The sequence below is a fragment of the Solanum stenotomum genome, chromosome 4, assembly GCF_019186545.1.
Source record: "Solanum stenotomum isolate F172 chromosome 4, ASM1918654v1, whole genome shotgun sequence".
Taxonomy (NCBI): domain Eukaryota; kingdom Viridiplantae; phylum Streptophyta; class Magnoliopsida; order Solanales; family Solanaceae; genus Solanum; species Solanum stenotomum.
The window spans coordinates 63,665,878-63,680,386 of NC_064285.1; the positions used below are offsets into that span (position 1 = coordinate 63,665,878).

The window sequence follows — 14,509 nt, forward strand, 5'->3', positions numbered from 1 at the left end:
CGTCGGCTAATTCGTAACAGCACTGTATAGGTTACTAAAATAGTCATAACTTTTTACTCAGATATTGGATTGACGTGAAACTGGTGGGGTTGGAAAGTAGATTCAATTAGCTTTAATTGGATAGGTTATGGCTCACGTAACTCTTAATATTCTAAGAGATATGGTCGTTTAAAGTTGACCTAAGCAGAATCTTACTTCAAAACTTAATAAACTTCAAGAACACTTATCAAGAATTCATCAAGAACTTAAATCCATAAATTTCAAGAACGAAATTACGCTGAATAAATCATGATTGGCGTGTGGGTGAAAGAACCCAACACTATGGAAGCTTACATACCTCTTAGGGATCAAATCCATGGCGAAAATCCGCTACAACACGCAAAAATTTCGACGAACGCTTGATCTTCTCCTCTTTTCTCTTCTTGAACTCTCAACTAAAACCCTAGGCGTATTTTAGGATTATATAACTGAACCTATTAGGATTAGACCCTTAAAATATTACTAAAAACAAATTAAATCTGTTTTGGTAAGGAAAAGACCAAAATACCCCTCTAAAACCCGGTTTTGACTTTCCTTAACTGGACAGCCTAACTTCAAAAGGCCATAGCTCACTCATCCGACCTCGAAACTTATCAAACTCGGCGGCGTTGGAAAGATAATTCAAAAAGATGTTTCCTACGGTAACTGGTAGAACACCTAAATCATCCTGAGCTAGGAGTTATGGTCGTTTGAAGTCAATCCAAAACTCATACTTAGCTTAACTTGTAAAATTTTAGATTTTGCTATTTCCAATTTAATTCTTTTTGGAACTCAAGGTGCTACATCTAGTGACCTTAACACTTAAGAAATTTTAATTCCTCGGTAAAATCTCACTCACTACGATGAACGGTTCGAGTCTTAGTTAAAAAAAATTTCTGGGGTGTTACACCAATCACTTGGAAATGAAAAAAAAGAAGAAGATTTTAAATCAGAATTGTTGTTTATATTGAAAGGAATAGAAGCCTTTATCAATGAGGATAAATTCTTGCTTTTGTAAAACTAGAGAAATAAAACAAAATTCTTCGGATATTGGGTGTCGTTTGGAGATACTGGAGACAACAACAAACGTAGTCTAATTCCACGAGTAGGTTCTGAAAGGGTAAAATGTACATAGCCTTATCTCAACATTTATGGAGTAGAGAGGTTATTTTCGATTGATCCTAACAATCCCCCTTCTTTACATGTACTTGGACGGCAACGTAAACGAGTTTGGAGTTCGAGATAACAAAGACATTAAAAATTTTAAGTGAAGGAATATTGAATATAACTTCATAACGAATAACTTTTTCATGAAACATAAGTTGATAAATTCGTATTATAATATCCCATGAGCCATAAGGCATAAGTTATGGCTAGACATGACTTCAATTTTTCAATAACTTACGCCCCACTGGCCACTACTAAGTTTGATTGCTACCGGGCAAAAATATTAAAAACCAACTCATTTGAAGTACGAATCGTGCAATTTTACGTATGTCTGTGAGAGAGAGAGACAAGTGGTTTAAGACTCTACTTCTGTAACATGGACTATTGGCCTATTTAAAGAAAAAAGAATGGGATATGGGCTTTCGAAGCAAATTGTCACACATTGACCCAATCTAAGGTAGTTCACAACTTCACCACCCCCATTTGTTGATGAGGGATAAAAAACCTAATGAGCATCCAATGTATAATAATTACGCAATCAGATCACTTACGAGATAGTATAACAACTTACCGTTGCTCCAAAACATTCTTTCGAATTCTGCAACAGTTAGATTTCTAAAGTGTCTTGCAGGTCTCCCCGCAAATTCAGTACCTAATGAGTTTATCGTAAAACTCCTCAATTACATAATACAATACGTATGCATATCACGAATAACACCATGAAGCAACTCTGTACAGTACAAGAATACTACTACTCCCACAAATGTGAAAACCCTGTTTAATTGCCCTACAGAACATAACTCGCGCAAAAATCTGCACATAACTCGCTGTCTATTCTTTCAGCAGTTGTACATATTGATAACCTGGGACGTATATTCGAAGAGACGGGAAATGAACAGCTAAAAACAAAGTGAATATTCCTTTCATGCTTGTAGTAGCCAAAAGCTGAATAATGAAACATAATATTTTGCTTGCAGTATTGGGGTTTATTCATAAGACAAGAAGCAAAACTAGCAAATTGCTTTCCAACTTTATCAATTCAAGTAAAAAATAGATTTAAAGCATTTGCATAGCACACAGGCTGAGATGAGATTTCATCAAGAAAGACATGTATACAAGTTATACTACTAACCAAACACAATCCTTCATTTCCACTCCTTCTGAATCTTGTATCCAAGAATCGATTCCCCAGAGCTTCAGCACGACATATTTTGGACCACGAGGTTCCCTCCACCTGAAAGTGATCACAGAAAACCACTCTCAGGTTGTTGAAATTTTCCAAACAAAAAGGTATACAAAGAAGAGAAATGAATTGTAACTGTAGTAGTATTATATGCTACAAGTACCTACAGCGGTAACATTCAAAAGGAACAGCAAGCAAACACATGTTTGCAGCCAGAACTAATTTTCTGGTGTTGGTTGTCGACGCAGGCGTCTCCGGGGCCCTGACCCTCCGTCAGAGTCTTCATTCTCGTCTTCTCTAGTATCAATTTCCCCTTCATAGGTTTCACCCCAAAGTCTTCTTGAAGGTCGTCTCCTCCCAGTTGCCTGAGCCCGAGTTCTTGAGGAACCTGACCAGCTACTACTCCGAGAATTACTCCTAGGTTGGAGAATCCGAACAAAGAGAAAAACAGTCAGCAAACCACCTTCATCGAAGGTTAAACTGGTGCTTTCACTACCCTCTTCTGAAACAGATGACTGCAATGTACTGAGCAGATCTCCTAAATCTCTCTGTCGTTCCAGCCTCCTCCAACTGCGCTGCCTCTCTGGGTCAGCTTCTGTAGGACGTACAAGAGGATGCTCCTGCCTAGCATGCTTACGCAAATCTGTATATGTGCCACTGAACTCGCATGTCTCACTAGAGCAGCTTCTTAATTTAGCATTCATGTGACAGCGGGCAGAGTCTACAACAATCCAATCATTTATCTGGCCACGGCAGAGAGGGCATAGCATCTTCTTTATTTCATGGTTCTCGCAAGACAAGGCATCTAGGGATATAGAACCACCTTCAGTTCTTTCACCTGGCAGTTCAGACAGAGCTTCTGATAACACTACAGTAGATTCCGTAATCGAAGCTGAAGTTGGGATCTCCACTTGCTGTGTTGTTGATGCTGAAGCTTCTTCAAACGACTTTTTGAACTGATCAAAACAATTTGAATGCCTATAACTTGTGTCACACATAAAAGGACGACAGCCCTTCTCATGAGAGGCACACAGAAGGAGAATAGCATTATGAGGATGTTCCATACACACTGGGCATCGAGCATCTTCCCAGTCCTTCACATTTTCCTCATTTTCCAAAGGGTTTTTGGACAACGATTGCCTTGAGTGACTCGAACTACAAGAATAAGGAGAAGCTCTGCTCCTATCAAAAGAAACAGACCTATCTCTTCTCTCCTTGGGCATGTTTAGTTTCTATAAGAAAATAGAACTGTCACATGACAAAAAATTATGTAAGCAGTGCTGAAATACAAATCCATGCAGAACCTTCACCAAAAGACCAATATATAAATTAACATGTGTACGCAAGCTACATGTCAAGTTTAAAAAAGAATTTAAATAAAAAGGCAAACATGAATCAACATCACATGCCTCAGCCAAATGGTTAAAATGCTTGTTCAGTAACATTGTATTATTTTAGGCCTACATCATCTGATCAGTTTAGCATGCATCACGAATAAATCAGGAATTAATGACACAACCGCCAGCTCTTTTGTAAAACTGGGTGTCAGTTCAGATAAAAGGCTGAACAACTAAAGTATGACGAAAACAGAAACTATGTCAGAAACAAAACTCACCGTAAAAGGCTAGAAGAGTATAACCACCAACTTTAAAGAAAACAATGAAAAAGAAATAACATTCAACAATCAGCTAAGCATGAAATCTAAAATCAAGATGGGAACTAGTGAATACTATGTTTAAGGTCCTCTTTATTCGGTCCATTTCACCCCACTACCTAGTAATTTATTTTTTTCAAGATTGTTACCCCAACGCTGAGAGACAATCTCCAACCAGACACATAAGAAAAAACTTCATTCATGCAACTAGAAAGCACCAGATCTGATGCAAGTACAACAACAACTAAGCCTAAGACACAACTAGTAGGTACTAGGTAGTGCCTATCATTTTCTTACATCATGTCCCATTCTTAACCAAGTCTGCATTCAGAGATCATGCGTCTTTCAATCTGCCACGTCTCTTTCTAGGACATCCCCAATCATCGCAGTGTCACACACATGAACCAGTGCACATCTTGTCAGCATACGATCAAAACAAACCATGCTATACAATTCTCTCATGTATACTTGCATCCTTTATCTGATGTGATCATTCCTATTCCTGTTAAAATCTTTGTCCGATCATATACACCCATAAAGTATTTAGTGAAAAATTCAATAAAGGAAGTGAACTGACTACAGTTCCCATGATGAATACACGGAAACCACAGACTGCACGTCTTTAGTATTCAACACTACATTAATATCTCGATATCATCATTGTGTGCATTGCAACGGAGATCAAATATCAAACTCTTTTAAGTTTGCAAAACATGGAAAACAAAAAGAACAACAGAAGCCGTGTCAAGATGAAAAGGCTTTGTTAGCCAAATAAATCCATCTCCTTCTGAATTTGTCCAAATCCATGAACAACCAAGTTGCACCTAATCCAAACAAACTGGTCGGTACTTCAACTACCATACCAATTCAGGTTTTGTAACACCCAATAGATACATATTCACTTCAAGTAATGAATAGGATTAATTAGGGTGATCATCCACATACCCTGACAAAAAAATTCACATCATAATAGTATATGAAGCATTTTCAGTAGATATAAAGTCCTCTCATCCATGCAACTAAAACAGAACTTCACTTTTCCACCCAAATCCTTGGCATAATAAGCCAGGGTCACTTGGAGCCTGATGGAAAACACTGCTATATTCTCACAAGCATCAGCCCAAACCAAAAGGAGCATCCATCCTCACCATAAGCAAAACCCGAAGCTCTACCACATATTGAGGCTGCAAAACCCAACTGAAATTTCTAAATCAACCTTTATCTCTTCATACTAAAACTGATCCATTTGCAAAACTTTTTATGTATATTAATTTAAACTCCAGAAGTTCATTTTTTCTTACTCAAAACATCCGAATAAAAAGTTCAAAACTTATCATGTTACTTTTGTCAAATACAACCTGAAGTCGCCAAATTACAGTTCTCAGTCACTCTCCTGTACCAACTCACTAATACACCAACAGTTGCACAGATGATAACGTAAACACCAACTAAATCAACAAGATTTCCACCCCATACCAATCGACATACACAGATCATAACCAATCATTAAAAATAAAGTAAATATGTAGTTCTTATCTTTAGGTATTTCAATAATATCATGTGCCCCTTCATCAACTTAATGCCCAAAGCCTACAAGTAAATATCAGATCAAAAGAAACATAAACAACAATCTATTAGCACTTCTCACTTCCCAAATCCAACAAGCACATGATTTCTCAATAGAGTTCAGCTTGAAACATTAGCTCAAGCACTTCTTCTGGAACCTACTACAACTATAACATGCAACCCAATCTCAATAGAAATAAACACTAAAAACAGACATAAAAATCCTCAACAGATATTGGCACAAAACATGAACTCAAACAATCTCCAATTAAATAAGGCCTAATTTGACTTCAGACACCAAACCCAGTTCCAATTTAATGAATAAACTCAAACAATCATCCAACTTAACAAATCACAAATCTAATTAACTCCTAAAAACAACCAAACCTAGTTCTCTTGTTAAAAAGGCCTAATTTTGACGTCAAACACTACCCAAATCAATTTTTTCTAACTAAACCAACTGAAACCCACAGCTAAAATCAAACACTTCTACGGTTCTCCAATTAAAAAGGCCTAATTTTGATGCCAAATACAACCCAAATCAAAATTTGTGAATAAACAGACCAAAACCCACATCTAAAATCAAACACTTCTACCGTTTTCCGATTCAAAAGGCCTAATTTCGATGCCAAACACAACCCAAATCAAATTTTGGGAATAAACCGACTGAAACTCACATCTAAAATCAAACACTTATCCAGTTCTCCGATTAAGCAAACCCAATTTGACCTCAAACAAAAAACCCAAATCAATTTTTATGAATAAACACTAAAACAACCGACACCCACATCTAAAATCAAACACTTCTCCAGTTCCCCAATTCCAAAACGCCTAATTTTGATCTCAAACGCCAACACCCAAATCAAATTTTACGGAAAAAAACACACACAACCAAAACCCACATCAAAAATCACGTTTAAAACAACCAAAACACAATCAAAGGTGGAAAATAAGCAAAATGAACAGATCAAATAACACAACTTGTTGATTAACAAAACTAGATTAATCTTCCATAAAACGAGTTACCAGATGTTTTACAGACACCGATCTGAACAACCCTTATCGTTAAATCTTCCTTTATGATGATTCAGTACTCTGAAGATTGAATTTTTCTGAAACCCTAGTGTTTTTGAACGAACTCTGAAAAGGCTGCAGCTGAGTTGCCAAGCTGCTCCCTTGACTCTTTGATGAGAATGAAAAGACTCGAAATTTATAGGGGGTAAACGAGTATTTATAATAAAAACGAGGGGCTTGTTGAGGTGGATTCTGACGTGGCAGAGTAATGTTCGCTCAAATCAACATTTTGAGTTTGCATTGAAGTTTCATTAAATTTGTATTCACAGTGATCAGTTTTATATTGAAGGATAAAATGTTTTCTAACAAAGACGATATTGTACCACAGACTCGTATTATCAGATCGATCTTTGATGGACAGAGTCTTCTTTTATAGTTGACGCCTCTTGGAAACTAAACTGTCCCTTTAGCTAAGTTGGAACTAGGGAAGTTAAAGCAGGACGTCTGGTGTGACATCATCCTTATGGATGTATTACATATCCTACTCGTGTTACCAAGGTCTTCTGAGTAGGGTTCTACCTGCACGCTATTTTCTCAATTTTGAAAATTTTAATGTGGTTTGATTTTTTCTCTTTTTTTTTTTTTTTTTCGATTTTCTGATCATTCTTTAGTATATATGTTAAGGTTAAATTATATTTAAATTTGTGCATTGCAAAATTGGCAAAATTGATTTCTCATAAACAATAATCTAAATAAGATGTTTTTTTCAAATATTGAAACACGAATTTAGTTTAGATGAAGACATCTCAATTATCCCGCTCTATCGCATGTTATACGTGATTTGATTAATAATAGTAAAAATTAGGCAAATCACATAGTATAAGAAAGGCGCCGTTTTGTTCCTTGTTCTGGCGTTCTGGCAAGTAACAGCACGCACCAAATGCTTAATTTCAAGAATCTTTTTTTTAACTATAAATAGTTCAAAAAATAAAAACTATGTTTTTTGGAAAATTTTATTTTAAGTTAAAGACACAATATACTGCCAAATATTTTAAAATATTTCATGTGCAATATTAAAGTTAAAGAATATTTTAATCGAGATATATTAACATTTTATAAAACAAAATACAGAGAAAAATAAGACACATAATTATCCTGCGATGCACATTATATATTCTGGCGAAATGATTCAACACAATAATAATATTATATGTAAGTTTTATAATGTGACCTTATCTCTTGTTATTTCGTTAACAATTACTAATATAGTATTTGTGGAATGCACGAAAAATATTATGGAGAAAATCATAAAAATATACTTTATTTGCTAGATCATATTAATTTTTTTTCTTAATTTATCAATTGTGAAATTTAAATTATTTGATACACAAAAAGAAAGTAAGAAATTTCCTAGTTATTTGCCACAAAGAAAAGAAATTCCCTAATTTGTTCTTATTATAACAAGATGAACTAAAAGCCACGTGTCAGTGTATAATGATCTGTATTTTATCTCTAAATATTATAATATATGTGAAAACATGTTTTGAATATGGGATGCTACCTTATTTTCTGAAAAATAAATAAATTTTAATTCATTGTTCCTATCCACCTTCTCATTTTTATTTATTTTTTTAAATCTTCACTGGTAAAGGTGATTCTTGAATAATTTCATTCACTGCAAAAAAAATTATTTAGGACATGATCCTATCTAGTTAAGAATGAAAATATCTTGTTCATTCAATCACAAGCCTTATAAACTCTTGCCGCAATTTAATTAAACGAAATATATATAAAATATAACTCTTGCATTACCACTTTTTGTATGTATTTGGAGTGCATGTTCTCTAATTAAGTACTAAATTTTGTATCAAATATGATGTAGTGGATGGAGTTGCTTCTTCCTTAATCTAAGGTCTCAAATTTAAGTCCTGAGTATGAAAAAATATCATTGATAGAGATTATTATCCCTGAATGGAACTCTACCTTATACAAATTCAGAATAATCAAATTCCAATACGGATATCGATTTTATTCAAGAGTTTTCTTCTACTTTTTGTTAGACTTTATAAAGAACTTTGTCACATCTCCTTTTCTCTCCTTTGTCTTTTATCCACATGGTAAGCAAAAATGGGACCCTTGATTCACATGGTCAATCAAACTCAGGAGAGTGAAATAATACGAGAGCCAAAAGGAAACATACAATGTGACACCCCTTCATTGACCAATGAAGTGAAAAAAACAAGCAACAACTCGAAGTAATGAATGACCGAAAACATATTAAGTGTAGCATCACAAGTGAGGTGTGAGGAGGGTGGTGTGTACGTAGTCTTACTTCTATCTCGAGAGAGTAGAAATTATTTCTTATAGACCTTCGGTTCAATTTAAACATATCAAAAAATAAGCATGTAATGCAAACACAATATTGAAAATCCATATTAAAAACAATGAAGAAGAGAACGATAACAACAACAAATAGTATGATAATCAAAATCCCAAATGAGCATTCATAAATAAGAACTCATGCCAATGGACATTTACAATAAGTGCATAGTGACAAAGTCAGGAATATTCAAGATTTAATATACAATATTGAATAACTCAGTGCACAAAACAAAACATCTGATCAATGAATGATTTCACGGCTCAAACCGCGACCATCACACGAACGACAACTTTACCATTACTCTTCATATTTGAGACGTTCAACTAAATACCACATGGTAACATCTCAAATACCATCACTTTCATGAAATATCAACAGCATATCTAACTCATTCATAAGATAGGTGATCAAAGAAGGGAAACATCTAAGGAAATAGACATAGCATATCACATGATAATGGTTCTGAAAAAACAGTTACAAATACCAAATAGCCAAAGAAGAAAAAAAAAAGACATGTGATGTCTTTTGGAAAGGTATGTGATATCTTAAAAACTAAAGATCTAACATAGAAAATGAAAAGGGGGAAAGGCTGAACGGTAGACGGAAGTCAGCCTCTCCTTCCCCTACCTCTTCCTCTTCCCCTCCCTCTTCCTCTCCCTCTTCCCCTAAATCCTGTTGTTCCATGACCTCCACCATCGTCTCTTTCAAATGTGAACATGCTCATTCTGATGTTCTCTGCCGCAGTTGTTGTACTATCTTGTTGTTCCTGAAAATTGGTATAAGAACCATATCAAACGCACTTCCCAGCAACTCTGACGAAATATTTGTCATTATAACTCTATCTGAGCTTTAGACCGATTAATGTTCACATGGATTTTTGAGACATTGTAACCAATCATAGAGGCAATGAAGAATTTTATAACATGTTCTTTGCTTCCACTGGTCCACCTCAAAGAAGTTATATTCGCAGAAATTATAACTTCGATAATAATCGAAGAAATATAAGCTGTACGTCTGTATAATTCATGGCCAAGGCGTGATCTTCCTTTCAAATCTTAAGGTTACATATAGAGAGACCACATTATGAATTTGAAAGAGAATATAGGTCAGGCGCCACTATCATTTGAATATTGAAAACCATATTTACTTACATGAAAATCTTCGAAATCTAATTGATGTTGCAGCTGTCTTGCAAGATCCTCATCTTGGCTAACATCAGGAAAATCATGTGCTGCAGAAAGATTAGCACCAGTTTTTCTCCTTTCCCATTCCTCTAGGGTAAGAAGGTGTGACTCATCTTCCTCTCTATCCCTTCCCCTGTGTCCTCGGCCTCTGGAACGATGACCACCGCGAGGAGGAGGCTGACTCATTTTCTGCAGTAATTTTTGCGCAGCTGCTTGGTTTTGAACAGGGACAGCCTCGGCCACTGTCAGAAAAAGATATGAAGGTTAGGGTTAACACACTAAGGATAAAAATAATTTCAATACATCGTGAAAGTAAAACTTTGGTTTTTCCGAAAGGACATGCTGACAGTGAAATGTCAGGAGGAATGAAGCAGCATGTATTTCCATTAGATAACAATTTGACAAATAGGCTACACCTTCTTTTGGCCTTGATTCAGAGGTGCTTGGCTTTTCTTCAATCCTTTCAATATGAGCAGGTGGCTTCAGTTCATTACCCGTGCTCTCTATCCTTGACTCATTGTTCTGAAATCTATGCGTTTGACTAGCTGTGGAACTTTGAGCTTTTTCTGCATAAGTGAGACATGCTCTTTTACCAAATGACAGAGAAACATCTTCACACCAGAGTATTGAGTAGAGATAGATTTGCTTCATAATATTGGAGGAAAAATGAATACCAGTTAAATAACTGCAACATCCATACATAAGAAAGCCAAGGTAACAAAACCCACCCTCCCCACGAACAAAAACATTCATTGCCTTGTACGGATCAACTAATAAGAGGTATCAGTTAAAGATAGTATGCCAGAGCTCCATGTTAAAAATATAAATGCATGATGACAGGAGGGAAAATATATATGTCAAATCAAAAGTGTGACGCCTCTGACCAGAATATCTCTTATGCTGAGAAAGGGGTTTGTGCAAAGCTCCAATCTGCAACTTTTCAAATGGTGGCGGACCAGCAGTTCCATCCTCATGTGCTACTTTCAAGGTTGAACGGGAGAAACCTGAATATTTTTTGTTCATCTGCCATTCCTCATAAAGAGAACTAACAGCTCCTCCTAAAACAGTAATCATTTTGGCATTCAAACACACAATACCACTGTGAACTGTAGCTTTGTTTTCCAAGCGCACCTGAAAAGTAGCACATATGCAGACAAAGAATCATAACTAAGTTGTGCAGCATATCATTGTATTCTACCAACAAGCAAGACAGTCATGAGCTGGAACTTTTATCACTGGCAATTAGATCTAAATTACGCCCATTAACTGGTTGCCTCTGGCAAGCTTTAAAATGTCTACATCATATGGCAAAGGTTGTATTGATCACCCGCAGGAGTTGAGATTTACACGATTTAGGAATAATTACTTGTAAAAATGACTGCAATAGAATTTAAATGAGATACTCCTTCTCAAGAAAAGAAGAGATACATTATTCTCGGTAAACCACAAGCCAATAGGATGTATATTAGAATGTAAACCATCTACTATGAATATTTCTATCAAGTTGTCATAGAGAAGGGGAATACCTTAGTGCCAGGAACAACATCATCAGGAATTGATGGTATATGAGAGTACTCTATAGCAGTTATTTCAGAGTGCCCATCAGTGAGCTTTAATCTAAGTAGACGCCGATTGTTGGAACTTCCAGAATTCTCAGCCATATTACTTCGTGATATATCTCTGACAGAAGATATCTGATCGAGAACATGTACAATAGGAAGACAGAAGAAGGAAAGAAGTTCAGTGCAGCACAAAGTTTTGAAAAGTTTACTTCAAGGGGTGGACCAAAGGCAAAACCAATATAAAAGTTTGGACAGACAAATTTTAGATAGTATGAAAGTAGCATGCATTAAAACTACTTAACTGGTTTTCTGAAATTTATATGAAATATATCGAAACTGAGAGAGAGAACGATCTTAACAAAAGAGATGCTTAATTATCTGATACTATTCAAATCCACATCTCATAAGTCATGACTAATGGGTAATTAAGAATGCCGTATGATATGACTATCAGTTTTGACTGTTGTCTACAATAATGATTTCAAAAACGTATAATATTTCAAATAGAATTTAATAACAACACTTGTCCCCATACCTAGCTCTCAGAGGCAGATCCAAAATTTAGAAAGTGGGTGCAGTAAATCACAACAGCACACCTCTGCTAGAATGGGTGAGGACTGTAATAAAACCTGTTTTGATATGCATATATAGCCCCATGAAATGCATTATCTCTACAAAATTTCAAACATGATAAAATTGATGCCATTTATTGTTACATAACGGACAACTTCACAAAACTCCTTCAAAGCAGATGGCAAAGTCTTCATATCAAGCGAGTGTTCATGTGGCTAAATCCCAATTAAGCCATTAGTTTACAGCACAAAACCGAAGATAAGGAGTTCTCATATCAAAGTTGAGGAGTTCTTCGGCATAACTTACATAAAAATGCAACTATAAGTTCTTACAGAAAGATAAGTCAAAATTAATTTTTGTGTGACCTCCATAGCAATTAAATTCAGTGATCACACACAGAGTTAATGGCAAAAGCTTGAGAAACTTTCAGTCAACGTGGAATAACATCCATTTTTTATTTTAGTCATCATTGAACACTCTGTGTATTTATAATAGTCCATCCAACTCCAAACCCACTGACTCTAACTACTGAATCTGCCTCATAGCAATAATACTTTGGGTACTACCACTAACATCCACGATGTACACAAATTGATGCAATTACATATAACTTCTTCATACAACTTCCTTATGCAACAAAAAATATGTAAAGGCAGGTGTGATCAAATTCACTGCTTTCAGCTCGAACATTTCTACATATATAAGAAATTTTAAAAAAGTAAATATATATAATAGCCCGTTTAAATCCAAACCCACCCACTCTAAATACAGAATCTACCTCACAGCAACAATTATTTGGCTACTACCACTAACATCCATGATGTAGCGGCGGAACTGGAAATTTGAACATATGAACTAAAGCAATTTTGAATCCGCTTTTCCCATTATACTTGAATTTTGCTTCTTTTTTTCATGTCAAGGGGATTCAACAACTCAAATAAAACCAAAAAAGATTCATTTTTACTCTATTTGCACAGTGTAATTTTCTGACGAATGGGTACACAAAATTATGGCTGCCTACATCACACCCCTTAGGGGTGCGACCCTTCCCCAGACCTTGCGTGAATGTGTTGGAGTCACACATCGTTTGTGGGATGGATTCTAGGTCTCCTTATAAGGTCTTGAGCAATCCTCACCTCATAAGATAACTTTTGAAGTTGAGTTAAGCCCAAAGTTCATTTCTTTATCAAAATGCGAGATACTTAGTGCATCGGGCTATCCTTTACACATATATACATATAAATTCTTCATACAAATTCCTTATGTAACAAAAATATGTAAAGACAGGTGTAATCAAATTCACTTCTTTCAGCTCAAACAGTTGTTAATTGTACAAATCCAAACTCACCCGAGGTGGAGCTAGAAGCACAGATACAAGTTCAGCAAAATCCAATACGACTTCCTATAAATACTGAATCTAACTCATTACAATAATCATTTAGCTATTACCATTATGTACACAAAATGATGCAAAATAACACATATATACAGAGTCTCTTCATATAAGAGAAATTTAAAAAGGATAATTACTTGAAGAACTTTAGGGCCTTGGATATGAGACGATTTACGGAGAAGAGAAAAGTCCGGCAACGACTTCCCGCCGACGGATCGTAAGTCCATGTTTAGGAGCTCCGATTCGATTGAACTAACGGTGTATGATGACGCCAATTGAGCTGCAATGAGTGAATTTACAAGATTGATATCCCGGAAACACCATCCTCTGGTATTTAGGGTTTGAAGCAAATTCTCCGATGAAGATGGGTTCTCCATTTTAGCGCCTATGAGTGTTTGATGTTTGAACTCACAGAAATTTTTCTCTTTTAAAGGGAGTGAGGGGTTAACCAAAAAATAAATAAATATATCTTTTGGAAAATTATAGTAATTTTTTTTTTAGGGAAAAGGGTCAAATATGACCCCTAAACTATTCGAAAATGTCTAGATATACCCCATTTAAAGTTTGGCTCACTTATGCCCTCGCCGTCCAACTTTTCGTCTAGATATGCCCTTATGGGCGTTAAATGTCAAATGGAATTGCCACGTTATTTTTACATTACCACGTGACATTTATATTAAAGGAAAAAGGGTTAAATATACCCCTAAACTGTTCGAAAAGGTCTAGATATACCCTTTTTAAATAAACTACCCGACCCGTTTTCAACAAAAAAAAAATCGGTAAATCCCGAAAATGAGTAATTGACTAATAAA

The 14,509-nt window shown here is 35.6% G+C and overlaps 2 protein-coding genes across 6 annotated transcripts; both read right to left on the reverse strand.

Moving 5' to 3' along the window:
• Positions 1-2,144: 2,144 nt before the first annotated feature.
• Positions 2,145-6,793, reverse strand: LOC125861946 (uncharacterized). 5 transcript variants are annotated; one of them, XR_007446007.1, is made up of 3 exons: positions 6,615-6,793; positions 2,532-3,616; positions 2,145-2,419 (listed from the first exon to the last, which is right to left on the reverse strand). XR_007446007.1 is itself a non-coding variant. In XM_049541868.1 (2 exons), exon 2 carries the CDS (start codon positions 3,589-3,591, stop codon positions 2,587-2,589), a length of 1,005 nt encoding a protein of 334 aa, XP_049397825.1. In that variant the 5' UTR covers positions 3,592-3,616; positions 6,615-6,787; the 3' UTR covers positions 2,490-2,586. The 5 variants fall into 5 exon arrangements, 1 of the variants encoding a protein (XP_049397825.1); XR_007446010.1 differs by having other exon boundaries at positions 2,532-3,600; positions 6,615-6,787; XR_007446008.1 differs by having other exon boundaries at positions 2,536-3,616; positions 6,615-6,787.
• Positions 6,794-9,358: 2,565 nt separating this feature from the next.
• Positions 9,359-14,133, reverse strand: LOC125862600 (uncharacterized). Its single transcript, XM_049542713.1, has 6 exons — positions 13,835-14,133; positions 11,696-11,863; positions 11,054-11,300; positions 10,586-10,735; positions 10,137-10,411; positions 9,359-9,751 (listed from the first exon to the last, which is right to left on the reverse strand). Exons 1-6 carry the CDS (start codon positions 14,072-14,074, stop codon positions 9,593-9,595), a joined length of 1,239 nt encoding a protein of 412 aa, XP_049398670.1. The 5' UTR covers positions 14,075-14,133; the 3' UTR covers positions 9,359-9,592.
• Positions 14,134-14,509: the final 376 nt, after the last annotated feature.